This window comes from Cinclus cinclus, chromosome 14 (assembly GCF_963662255.1).
Source record: "Cinclus cinclus chromosome 14, bCinCin1.1, whole genome shotgun sequence".
NCBI classification, from domain to species: Eukaryota; Metazoa; Chordata; class Aves; order Passeriformes; family Cinclidae; genus Cinclus; species Cinclus cinclus.
In genome coordinates this window covers 7020165-7034229 of record NC_085059.1, presented here as the reverse complement: position 1 = coordinate 7034229, position 14065 = coordinate 7020165, and the positions used below count along the sequence as shown (strand labels likewise).

Here is a 14065-nt window from a genome sequence, read left to right as displayed (position 1 = left end):
TGTGGTACAATGGCCAAAACAAAATGAAGGACAAGTGAATGCAAATGAGCTACTGCAAGCTTTTACAGATAGGGAGAAACAAACAAACTGGGAAGAAACTTCAGAGCAATCCTTGTTCTCTGGGAGGTAAAAAGTTGGCAACAATGTTAAATCTTCCACACAACCATTACCATCTCCACATCTGATGTGCTTTCTGAAGAGCCTTTGTAGCAGGGGGAAAATGCATTTTGCACAGTTAAAACACCACAACGTATCACTGTGGGTTGGAGAAGCAGTAGTACTCTCCCTTTTTGTTAGGGCACAGCATCGAAGAAGCTGATGTACTGCCAGCTGGAGCTCTAAGAGTGTGTTACTGACAGCAGTGCATCCAAACCAACAGCAGAAGGTTGGTTCAGTGGAGCTCAGCTCAGCACCTCCCCAGCTCAGGTGATGCAGCACTGCAAAGAGCCACAAAAGGCAGGGCATGCAAGGGGGGGTTGGATAAAGCAGTCTCACAGGGAGAAAAGATAGCAACAAGTCTTTGTGGGACAAAAAGCAGGTAGCAGCAGTAGAATCAGAGAATCATTAAGGCTGGAAAAGACCTCCCAGACCACTGAGCCCAGGCATCAACCCAGCACTGCCAGCTGGTCCTCTAAACCATTGCTCCAAGCATCACAAGCACATTTCTTTCTTCTTCATGAGCAAAAGCAGATCTAGACTGTAGGTTTGTGAGATTTTTAATGATAAAAAGACTTTGTGTATCAATTGCTATTATCCTGATGAAATGCTTTTGCTTATGTTTTTCCTTGGCAAAAAGCAAAATGCTGTATGCACATGCACACTCAACAGGCATCTAGCACATATTCCATCAGCTCTCACACAAAAAATCATCTGTTAAGGTGAATGTTTCTTGAATAACATTAGAAACAGAATTTCAAATCTGATTTGGATTTAATGGTCCCGCTTCAATGAGGATCCATTGTTTGCAGATCTATAAATTAAAGCACAAAAAACCCCAAGGTCATTTAATCAGTTCAATGTTTGTATTGTTCTGGAGAACTATTTAATAAAAAGACTGGTCAAGAAAACAAGTCTAAGTAGGCTATGGAATTTAAAGTTACTAGAATTTGGCTATGACTTCCACTGGTTTGCAGAGTAGAAGCATACTTATACTGATGTAGCACAGCCTCTAAAGAACGATATTTGAAACCTAAAAATGAGTTTTCCTTTTGCTGCCAACACTTCTTCAAAAGAAAAGACACAGGAAAGGCAGAAATATTTCAAGGTTTCTCTTTGTGTCCTTCACAAGTGCAGTACACTCTTTACAGCATGGCTGCAACAGAAGGAAATGGCCACAGACAATTCAGCTGCATTTACATTATTCCCCTTCTGAAGTTGTTCTCACAATCTGTCATCTTGCCATTGCAGACTTTCTGTAATACACAGCAGCCCTAGCTCACCATGTTAATTATATTTTTCTCTGAGATAAAAAGCATCAACTCAATCATACATTTTGCTAAAATTAAAACACTGACAAAATGTAGAAGCCAGGGTAGGAGCATGATTAACAAAAATTACTATGCTTTTTTTTTTTTTACCTGATGCAGTGGAGTGACAGTGTCAATATTTATGGTAGTTAATATCTGGCACCTCTTTAATTTACAGTCTCAGACTATGGGTTAGGGGAAAAGAGTAAAGAGAGAGGAGGTAGGACCCAGACATTTACAGAAAATCAAATGCTTCTTTTCAAATAAGTCCCTCATTGGCCTCTTTTAACAGCAGCAAACAGACTAATATTACAATTAGAATAGAATTGTTATGGTGTATAAATGAAGAGTTTAAATGTCACAGGCATCTAAAATAAATTTTGCAATTACTAAATAAGCTAAATAATCTCATTTGCACTGACACCCAATTACAGCACACTTAGCAGTGTGTTTTATTACCTCCTCACCTATCCAATCACCTCTGCAGCAGCTCCTTTCCAACAGCAAAATGTTAGTTATTTGTAAAACATGTTAATAGATTTTAAGATAAATCTGACAGGGTTTAGTGGTTAAAAACCTGTGCTGACTTTACATCATTTAAAGTACATCAGACATGAAATTATTGATCAATAAACAAAACACTACAAGTATTGCAGATCCATGGATATAGTATGACCTTTCTGGGTGTAATTAAATAACCCACTGGAAGTTCTGACCATGCTGGGATATCTGAAATCAATTCCTACTGCATGAGCCACAGTTTGCACTAGATTCCCAGTGATATGAACTAATTTATTTGAAAACACCTAAAGCAGATGTGGCTCCTGATGGATATCTGCATCCCAGTTTAAAGGGACATTGGAGCCCAGAGTCCTGCAGAGAGAGATGGGCAAGGGAACCACAACTGACCACATGCAAAATTAACATTCCTTACTGAGGGCATATATTCCTCTAATGGACAAAATTTGTATTAATTTGTTTATCCTACACAAATGTGCAGCAAATGTTTTAAGCAAATATTTCCATCTATGGTTGTTCAACAGCTATTTGCTGAACACAGCTTTAAGATTTATGATTAGTAACTTAAGCCCCTTAATTGATGTTGATGCCATTGAGTTCATGGTATGCAAAAGCTTGCCAGTCTTGAATATTTATCATTTGATTCAAGTTCTCTGCTTTGCTGAACATTCCCGAGGAGTAAATTCATCTGTTAAAAATTCATGGCACATAAGCACAACAATTCTGTAAGGCAAAAGTCAACACTAATCAGTTTACAAATAAATATCAAGGAATAAAACTGAAAATATCCAACTACACTGAAAGGAAGGTTTGGCTTAATGAATGAAGCCCACTTTACTCTACAAAACCCTACTTAGTTTCACAATCTGTCAGTAAAGTAACATCATTGAAAATCAGACCATACTTTACACTAGCTTTTCCTAAAAGCACTAGTATTACAATTATTTAATTAACAATAATAGCACCCCAATTATATAGAATACTACTAAGAAAAATGAAAAAAGTAGAACAAAGAAGCAGCCTCAACCATAACAGCTGAGATTGAATGGGTGAATTTGTTCTCCTGAAGGATTACTAGAACAGAACCTGTGAGACAACTGAAGTCTATAAAACCATGACAAAAATGTTTTTCTCTCAGGGAAATTTATTCCACCTAAGCCTTCCAAAGGAGGGGTTGAAAAATCAGACTATCCCTTATGCCCTGTGCCCACTCTGAGCCTTTCTTTCAAGGTCATTCTCCAATCCTGTCAACACAGGCATGTTCACCTTAAAACAGGTAGAACTTAACTTTCCAACTACTGCACCACAAAGAAGGCTGCTAGTGTGCATTTGGTTCTCTGGGTTTGGACGCTGCCTACTCTTCCAAAGACTAATAAAATTCTAACAGAAGGTCTTAAAAGATGTAGTGCTCCTGCAGCTCAAATGGTGCCCATGCACAGTCATCTCATTAATGCCAACTTCACAATTTGTATCAGCACTCTTGAAGGTGCATATGAAGTGACATTTAAAAATAGGTCCAGAAATAATACTGTGAACTTATAAATATATTCAAGCATAAAAATGAAGAGGAACATAAATTATTTAAGTGAAAAGGATGCCACCTGCACAAGGTTAAAAGATAGATAATGGTCATGATCAACTGTGAGCCTGTGAAGGCAGTATAGTTCTGAACAGGTGATCCATCGTGGACTGCTCCACGATGAAGTTTGATGAAGTTATGGAAGGAATAGAAATAGTTTTAGACTACTCAGTCTTTGGGCTTTGATTTAGTGCTATTTGAAAGGAAGTTTTAAATACTACATGATTTTGTTTGCTTGCACATTTGTCTTAGCCTCTGCCTCCCCTCCTTCATCTGCATCCTGCTGCAGCAAGCAGGGGGCTGTCCCTGCCTTGGCACAAAAGCTGCTCTCTTCAGGAGCAGGAGAAGGAGGATGGGATTCACTCCATCCGGAGGCATTACAGATTGACACAGCCATTCAGAGATGGCAGACACAGTGGGACACATGTTTCCTGATAATGACATCCAAGGGCTCCAGTCTGATCATGAGCTCCCCCACGGACAGATCTGGAAGGAGGAAATGCTTTTTTCCAGGTCAGTGGGCAAGAACTGAAGAGTGAGGCACCATCCCCTTCCCTGAGCTGCCTTGGGATTCCATGGACCAGGTTCTTTGGCATTTGGAACATGTTAAGGAAGGCAGGGAAAATAAAGACCTTTCCTGGGACAGGCTGGGGTCGCTGCCTCTGGTCTTCTGCAAGAGGTCCCTGGTACATTCGAGCTCTTTAAGGTGTCTGGAAATTACAGAATAAAATTCTTACAGATTTTCAGAGCTAAACATGTTTGCTTGCTATTCCAAGGTGTAAATTCAAAGAGCCAGGAGATCCCTCCAGTTTGACTACGGGGTGTTGGTGCCCAGCTCTGCCAGGGAAGCTGCTGTGGGAAGAGGCCAGGGCAGCTCCGGCTGCTTCCATTGGGCTCCACAGCTGAGCCTGCCCATGCAGCTCCTGGTGCCTCTGTCAGAGTGCTCCTGAGAAAGGGCAGAGAGGGGCCAGGCAGCAGGCAGTAAGGGAAAAGCTGTGAGAAACAGCCTGGGAGCAGCCAAGTTAGAGAATGAGACAGGGAAGGAAGTGCTAGTGCAGATCCTGGTTTCACTCAGTGCTGTGAGGAGGGGAAGTGTGAGCAGCCAACCCTCCACAGGTGCAATGCCACTACATAACATCATTAATTTCACTGTCAATAAAGAAGAAATTCTCACAAACCTGGTGTTCACTGTACGCAACTTTGCATTCATTAATCTTATTAATTGTGTATCAATAAAAGAGTTGCCAATTACCTATAAATATTAAACAGAAAGAAGTCCACAGATTTCATGCAGAGGCTTCTCCACATACTCAAAGTCAACCTTGTTCCTCTGTATTTACCATGACTGCTCTCTGTGAAACAGCTCCAAGCACAGCTGTGGTACTGCCATGAAGCATTTTTTTTCTGTACCAAAATACTACCAACATAACTACTCATATAACAAACCACCAGCTTTGGACATTAACATAAAAGTCAATCATGCTATTATTTTTACAGCAACAGTTCAAAAGCTCAGTGGCTGAATAATTACACCCCAACCTGCCATCATTAAATAAGCATTAAAGGGCTATACATACTGCTCTGGGGAAAAGAGAGTTCCAGAAAAACAGGCTAATTATACTGAAAGGTAAGACATCATTTTCAGTAATAAAACTAAATTTACTGTAATTAAAAGCCAATTTTCAGCTTTGGTCTTTAAAGAAATATTAAGTGCTGTAATAAATACATATTTATCCTGCAGGTTCACAAGATGGTCCCCCAAATGAAAAACACCATATGTGGCATCTTACATACTAAGCAAGTCAATAAGTAAATTCCTACAGTATGAAACAGCATCACTGCTAGTGCTAGAGTAAATTTAGATTTGTAATAGGAAACTTCATGGAAACTGAAAACAAACAAACTGATAAACAGTGATTAGTAGCCCTCAAAATTTCCTATACAATTTCATTTGAGGAGCAACTAACAAATGCACAGTACTGAAATGTTTCTTCAGAATAAATGTGAATATAAGTTTGTGGTAGCAAATTGTAACAAGAGGTAAAATTTCCATCAGCATTCCACAAAAATTTCCCAAGATCAAATTTAAACTGCATTTTTTGCCAAAAGGTTTTAGGAGTCATACACACTTTAAATCCTGCCTAGACTCCATTGTAAGAGCACTTACTGGGTCTGTGGATGGTCACAAAAAGCAGTTACAGTGACAAAGAGATGCCACCATCTAAGGTGACTCAAAGGTCACTCTTTTGGAAAGGGGTCACAGTTAGATGAAGTAGTTAAGGTCCCTTCTAAAGGCAGTTAAACAGCTGAACAATGAGGTGTCCCACAAGGCAGAAAGTGACCATTCAAACACACACACAAAGGTCTCCTCCTCCTCCCAGACTGCTTATCCAGCTCTTTAAAAACAAGGGCCACTGGAAGCTCATCTGCAAGAACAGGGACGGAGTGCAGGGAGAGGAACCCTCCTCAGGAGTCACTGCCCTGCACCAGCACAGCCTGCATCCCTGCTAAAACCTGCATCCCTGCTAAAACCTGCATCCCCAGCAAAGCCTGCATCCCAGCTAAAACCTGCATCCCTGCTAAAACCTGCATCCCTGCTAAAACCTGCATCCCTGCTAAAACCTGCATCCCCAGCAAAGCCTGCATCCCAGCTAAAACCTGCATCCCTGCTAAAACCTGCATCCCTGGCAAAACCTGCACCCCTGCTAAAACCTGCATCCCTGGCAAAACCTGCATCCCTGCTAAAACCTGTATCCCGGCAAAGCCTGCATCCCCATCACCAGCAAAGCCCGCATCCCTCGCAAAAACATCCCTAGCAAACAGTCCCTGCCCCTGTGTAGCTCCCAGGAGCACCAATCCCCCGTGCTGGCAGTGCCTCCTGTCCCACTGCTGCTGTGCACACTCAGGACTGCAGGGTGTTTTAGCCAGGAGCAGATGGGGGGAGTTCCCCTCCCCACACACTTTTCCTTTGGCATCTCCTGAACACTCTCATTAAGATGCTAAGCCTCAAGAGTGCTATTTTATTAGCTACTCGTTGTTGCTTGTCTCCTCAGCAACATGCTATGAAGTTATCAGGAAATGGAGCAAGACAATCTCCTGTGTTCTGTGGTCTGGCCAGAGTAACAGCTATGTTTGAAGACTGTTTGACCTCACCCAACAAATAAATCTGTTTCCGCATTAGGGTTTCCAGTCTGCATGAAGCAGCAGGAAGCTAATGCATTTCCCTATTATACTTCAGCTGCAGTCTCACCACACGAATCAGAAAATCTAGATCTTCAACTGAGATTTGGGTCAATCCAGTGTCTTTTCAAAATCAGTGATCAGTTTACTTAGCCAGAAAACACTTGGCTAGGGTAACAATTTCTCTCAAGTCAATTTCAGACAGAAATGTAAGTTATTTAGTCCAAATTATGCATCTTGATTTTCTTTACATTCTTTGAGACTCTCAGAATGGGAACTAAGGATCAAGAATCAAAGAAAAATTGTTCCTTTGATAAAAAGATAACATTGCAAGGATCCACCTTTCTTCTCCTACAATGCATGTTTCATTATTAAAGAAAACTATATTAGAAAAGTACTAAAAATCACACATTTTAGACTTAAAAATTTAATCAACTCTTTGAAATATCAGTGTCTGGTCCAGCCTAGGAAATCTCAGCCAATCTTCATACTCCAGTTTAAACACTGTCCACCATCAAGATACTGGCCAAAAGCAGAAAAAATCTGGCCAGCAGCTGAAGTATGTACAGATCACAGGATGAGACACAATGCTCCTGTTTAGATATACAGATATTCTCATGTATTTACTTAGGAAAACAAGAACAATTAATCACTGCAAAAAAAATTCCAAATGGGGTCAGTGGCTTCTGCACAGAGAGCACCGAAAAAACCAAGGTGCTGCTGATGGCATAGCTTCATAAATACACTGCTTTGTTTGCAAAGCCTTACAGCTCTTGCCAGTGAGAAAACACATTATAACTTGACATAACTGATCAATATGTAAACTAATTTCAGCTTCAATAAGTAAAGAGCAGGTAGAAGGAAAATGAAAGAGCCATAATAAAACTTATGTGAGAGGAAAATGAAATAAAATTGCTATCATAAGGAGGTCAGAGGAGGACAAAAGAGATAAATGGGCAGAGAGAGAGAAAACATGCTTGAGACACACAGACACAGAAGGAGAAGCCAGTCCAACAGTGAAACATCTGAGCATAGGAAGGAAGCTGGGTCTGATCCAGGCAAAGACTGGAAAGCTCTAAGAGGCACTGAGCATAAGCCAGCACCCCCAGATGCTTTTCTGCTACCTAAGGGAATATAAAAATAAACCTCTCCCAAAGACCAGAATACAGGTATTATTTCAACTGACACTGTCTTTGTTTACCACACTGTATTTTCATCACAGCAGCGTGGCAGAGAAAGGAAAAGCTGGGGTGGACAGAGGAGAAATACATCATGCTACCTATGTAAAATACACCCTGCTATCCATGTGAAATACACCCCTTCTCCATGTGAAATACACCCCTTGTCCACGTGAAATACACCCCTTATCCATGTGAAATACAGCCCTTCTCTATGTGAAATACAGCCCTTCTCCATGTGAAATACATCCCTTACCCATGTGAAATACAGCGCTATCCATGTGAAATACAGCTCCTACCTATGTGAAATACACCCCACCCATGTGAAATACAGCTCCTATCCATGTGAAATACAGCCCTTATCCATGTGAAATACACCCCTTCTCCATGTGAAATACACCCCTATCCATGTGAAATACAGCCCTTATCCATGTGAAATACACCCCTACCCATGTGAAATACACCCTGCTATCTTTGTGCAGCACATCACCAAGGGGTCCTTCCCCTGGTGCCACAGAATTTCCTCTTCTGCACATCCCACCTTGCAGGGGACTCTCACCAAAGGCATCCCAGAGCTCCATAACCAACTGTGCAGGAGAAAGAGGCTGTTTGGAGATTCTTCCAGGAACAGATGGCCTTGAAGGCAAAGGCCCAGGAAGGCAGCTCTGTCAGAGGTGCTCTGGAGGAGAGGTTCTCCTGCAAGGAGGGGACAGCTTGCTGAAGGAGCCAGCCAGAAGGCCCTGGTGGGTGACAGGAGTGCCAGCAGCACTTGGCACTCTCCTGTGATGGTGAGAACCAGCCCCACTCTGTCCCTTACCTTTCCCTTCTCCTCAGCAACACAAATCCAACCAGACATATTTCCAAACCTATCTCCAGGCAACTGTGCACTGTTGAATGCTGCACCTTCACCTCCAGCTCTGAGTCAAATGGTTGAACAAGAGAAACCTGGAACAGCTTCTCCACTGCTCACAGGTGACCTACAAGAACCATTTGAATCAGCCTTTTTATAATTTTTAAGAATAAGCTGAACAATATTTTTGAAAGACTGACACCCAGGTTACACAGGTATGACTCAGTTTACCTCGATACACCTGCACATAAGTCTGACTTCAGCAGCATTATCTGGAGAGACTTTGCATCTAATGCAAACACCATGGTGCAGGACACATCCACAGGGAATCCAGCCATTTGGGTTCTATTTATGGCACTTCTCTATCATTGTTTCAGTTCTTCTTTTCCCACATGGCATGTAGCATTCAAAATCTGTTTCCCAAGAAACATTTCTCATAAAATTATAATTTTTTTGCAAAGGGTTCAAAGAATAAAGAGGAGACTGTTTGTCAATGTTGTGTTGCTTCTTTCCCCAAATTATGATTCTACTCTTTCTCCTCTGAAGCATCCAGCAGCACCAGTTTTGCACATGAATGCTCTGATGAAGCCCATTTCGCAGTGAAGGAAAAGCTGAGGGTTCTTTTGCTGCTGTGATATTCCCACTGCCATAAAAACACAAGTGCTTAAGATTCTGGACCTGTACTTCAACAGAGCAGCTCACCACTTTATTTTTTAGCTCTTCCCTAACTGGGATTCGAAGGTAGCTCTCCCTGCCAGCTGGAGCCTGGTTACTGTAATTCACATAATCTTAACTTCCATAAAATTCCTTTGCAGAGGGACAAGTTCAGTTCACTCTTCACCACCTCTCCTAGTCTGACTTCATAGTCACACATTAACAAATTATGCTGTAAAATCAGGTATAAGAACTGTAATGGGGAGAAGGGAAGATTTATATCCTCTTTAAACTAGCTGTCTATGTAAGTTTTTTATCGAACTAGCATGTACTACACTGAGTCCTCAGCTAAATCCACCACTAAAATGAGCTCTCCAAATGTATTTCTTTTTCAGTACATTTCATTTCATTTCCCAAATGAGAGTTAGAGGGATACAGTTGATGGACTGTCTCACTGAAAATTCCTTTCCTTGAATTTTCATTTTATATTTTTTTACAAAAGCAGGCAGATCTTGAGAGAATGCCTATATCCTCTTGGTCTAACAGGGAACTGTGAAAAACCTTGTCACTTTTGGAAGTCATAGTCTGCACAGACAACCCCATTTAAATGAGTTCTGTTCACATTACATTTCTCATTCAGCAATTATTATCTCTTCTCCTGACTTAAACAACTCATTTTCCTCCACTTCACTGTATCATAAATCCAAATAGCTGAACTCATGCTCCATCTGAAACTTCATTTCATGAGGAAAAAAAAAAAAGCTGTGGTTGCCTCTTTGGTAAAATTAGCTTCCGCTAATAGCTTCATTCATTCATCCATTTGTTTTATCCTTCCTCTCCCAAGACTGTTATACTTCTAAACTTTTTCTTTAGTTAAACTTTTGATGTAACTTATCAGATATTCTGCCTATCATCTCCACTACAGTGTAGAAGCTGCTCAGCACTCTGAAATGTCATGTCTCAATGAGCACTATGCACAACTTCATTTTCCACTTGCCCATAACACTTCTGCACACCTTAGGGCTGGGCATTAATTAACCATGGTTGAGTGGGGTCAAACCTTTCTTCTTTCTCTAAATGCAGCTGCTTCTCTTACTTTGTCACATGCAAGTGGAATGACAGAAAAAAGGCATTCCTAAAACATTTCTGGCATGAGCAGTTCTACTCTATTTCCATCAGCCAATCATGTACCCATAGGATAAAGCTTTAGGGCTTACAGGCTGTGAGAGATAAGGAACAAAACAGCACAAGACTCGCAGTCTATCAAGGCTCAGACTCACATCATCTCCACAATAAGCCCCCTGTGTCACCACTGAGTCTGCAAAACTACATCCAAGTTTATGTCTGGCATCATTTTTTCCACAGCATACACACTGCCATGCTGCTCCTCCACCACATCCTTCCTTTCAATCCAACTCAGGGATTTCTTTTTCTACTTTTTGTCTTTTTTCCTTTTGTTCATTTTCTTCTCCTTTTAGGAAAATGTATGTCTATCCTACAAGAGTCAAGTGCAGTTCCAGAGACTTGATGAACAGGCCCAATATACAGACACATGATTTGTGAGTATCATCAGGCCAATTTATCAGCGTGGAAATGCGTACAACAGCAAAGTGCACTGGCTCCCTAAGACTCCCTACTTCAGTCCCTGGGATAAAATCTGCTCCTCACGTTCTAAAGTCCACCCATTTGTCAACAGACTCAGATTTGCATTTTCTATTTCCTTTCTTTTGTATTCAGCTATAGAGCTCTTCCCTTGAGAAATACCAAATTATCCACACTTAATTGATTTCTTATGTTGATATCATTGGCAATGCTGAAGAAGAAGAAGTAATTTGAGAACCTAAATGTTAACTGGAATCCAATAATTCTCACAAAGCTGAAAAAACCAACAATTTGATCTCCTCCCATACATTTTAGCAACAACAAAAACAAACAGGATTGCTGTTGTTCTCATTCAAACGTGACACAGCCATTTTCCACGCTGTTTTTTTTAATGGGAACTGTTATAATTCTGATCGTGCTGCTTATGTTTTCATGCCTTTTTGTTGCTTCAAAAGAACTGTTACAGAGGCCTTCTTAATAAATTCAGAAGGGGGAGTTGTGGAGGCCCGTGGGCCTGCCCTGGCTCCACCCATGGCCTTGCCCTGGAGGGATGTCCTTTGGGTGGACTGTGGTTAGCTTATCTCAACCCTCCTGGAGGGATGCTCCTTAGGTTGGCTCACCTTTTCTTATCATGGTGAGCTATCCCACCATGCCCTAGTAACCACGTTAATCCTTTGTAACCTGTTGGTGTTTCCCCCTTGGTACCACCCTTGCTCCCCCCCATAAAAACCCCAGTATTTCCCCAGTTCTGGAGGGAGCAGTCGTTCCTGGCTCCCTGCACAGAGCCGCTGGATAATAAAGGAATCTCTGTGGCATTTGCCATGCGACGGTTCCCGTCTCTCTGTCCCTGGGTTGGCCTGGGATAGCCTGGCAAGCAGAGCTGGAATGGCTGAGCTGAAATCACTGATCAGAGCTGATCCCTTGTGGCCACGGCCATCGCTTGCTGAGCTCATCCGGCGGCTGGGAGCCCAGCCAGAGACCCCTAGAAGGCAGCTCCTTGTGGGACTTTCTCTCTCTGGGAAGATTGGCGGCTTCCTGGGTCTGGAGGATTGGATCTCCATGGACCCCCTAGCAGCCAACAGGGAACAGCAATATGAGACAGATAAAGGAGGAACTGGCACCATTACCAGAGCAGACAAAGTCCTTCTTCTGCACCTCGGCCACGAGGAAGCCGCGCAGGCCGACGGGCGCCAGGCAGAAGGTGAACTGGCCGATGGTGCGGCGCTGGCGCAGCCAGTCCGACAGCCAGGCCAGGTGGCAGTCACAGTGCAGGAAGTTGGAGTGGAGCCGCCTGCAAAACACACAGCAAACCCACAGAGGTTACTGGGGGCTTTGGAAACGAAACCCACAAAGAGCACCATCGACCGTGAGCCTGCCCCGCTCTCTGCTGCCATGTCAGTGGGATCACTGTAGGTTCTTGCTTACAGATGAGCCAGGGCTTGACTGTCCTCGTTGCCATGGGATATTATACAAAGGTCAGATATAAATTTGTGCTATTATTTGTAATGTTTTCAAAATATTAAGTTCAATAATGATTCACCTACAGCTGGCCATTCTAAACACAAAAATATGCAGAATTTAAGATTGTGCCAGATAATCACTTTGTCTGAGGTTTCATGTCAGAAAAAACTGCATGGATGTGATATCTCTGAGTGAATGGATTGTTAAACATGAGGAGCAGGCTAAAGAACAGGATGATGAGTGCTTCTTCCCTCTCCTCCAGCCTTTGGGGAGGGGTGGAGAGAGAGAAGTCCTCTGCATTAGCTCAGTTGGTTGGAGCATGGTGGTAGTAACAGCAAGGTTGTGGGTCTGATCCCTGTATGGGCCAATCACTAAAGACTTGATGACTCTTATGGATCCCTTCCAACTCAGGATATTCAGGGAAAAGACAGGCAAAAGAAAACTTTGGAGGCTATAGATACCATTTATTTTCCTGCGCTGCCTGTACAATGCCTTCACCAATGCTCTGTTTCCTGTAGTAATCTAACACCAGTATAAAGGATCCAGACAGGAATTTTCAGCTCATGAAAGATCCACTCATGGAGCAGCCCAGCCTGCTCCACGTCTGGCACCAGGGACTTGCAGAACAATTATCACATCTGCAAATGATGATGGGTTCAGGGAATAAATTTGGCCATCTAAATAGCTACCAAACTTTAGGTCAAAACAAAAGTCCAGGACGTTAATTATTTCACTCCTCATGCATTTGCAATGTTGCACCAAATGAAATGATGAACCAGACTAAAAATCCTGTCAGAAATGGTTAGACAAAGCATTATTCACTAATATTACAGGCACACAATTGGTGTGCACCAAATTTAGCCTTGTCCATCTCCCAAAGAAATGAAATGTCTTTCTGTGAGCTGTCCTTACAGCACAGCAGCAGCTCAGCTCAGCAGTGGCGCCTGGGCTGACAGTCCCCAGATTTGTATGTCTGGGGTGGACAGCCACAATAAAGAAAGAAAAAAATCCACAAATCTGGAACTGAGAGTTTATCCTGTAGAGATGGAAAGCACTAATCTCCTGAGAGTGCTGTAAAATGCAATTGTTCTACAAGGATGGCTAGAAGACCTTGAGTTTAGGGATTGTGAAGCTCTTTAACTGAAGCTGCAGTAACTTTGATTTCCAGTAAAATGTTTGGCTGTTATGAACCATTAATCCGCCTTTTTGCTGAAGAACAAATAAATACATAAGTATCATCTAGCCAGAAATCATCCTAAGTAAGAATTTGTTGTAACCTAAGAGAGTCAGTGTTTCATTTAAGTCCTCAGCTTCTCACCCTTCTCACCACAGCAATCAACACTGACACTCAGGATCCCCTTCCTTCAGGAACTCATCTCATCCCACACCATTCCCTGCACCCCTGTATACAGGCATGAGTGAGAAAAGCACAATTTCACAAAAAGGGTCAGGGTTAGGCAGTTTTCCAGTTCTGTGAGCAGGCTTTTTTCCCTCTCACTAAATTGACTTATCTGTGTTTTGGGGGTTCCTGTTTCAGTGGTGCAAACCCCCAGCTCTCTGCCTAAGCAGAGCCCTC

At 42.3% G+C, this 14065-nt stretch overlaps 1 protein-coding gene across 1 annotated transcript in view; it reads right to left on the bottom strand.

The window, feature by feature from the left end:
* The window catches only part of SLIT3 (slit guidance ligand 3), a 468658-nt gene that overhangs the window by 166203 nt on the left and 288390 nt on the right, over window positions 1-14065 (bottom strand). Inside the window, exon 8 of the mRNA XM_062502022.1 lies at window positions 12156-12319. Coding sequence (XP_062358006.1) covers window positions 12156-12319 — 164 coding nt within the window. The remainder of the gene's footprint in view (window positions 1-12155; window positions 12320-14065) is intronic.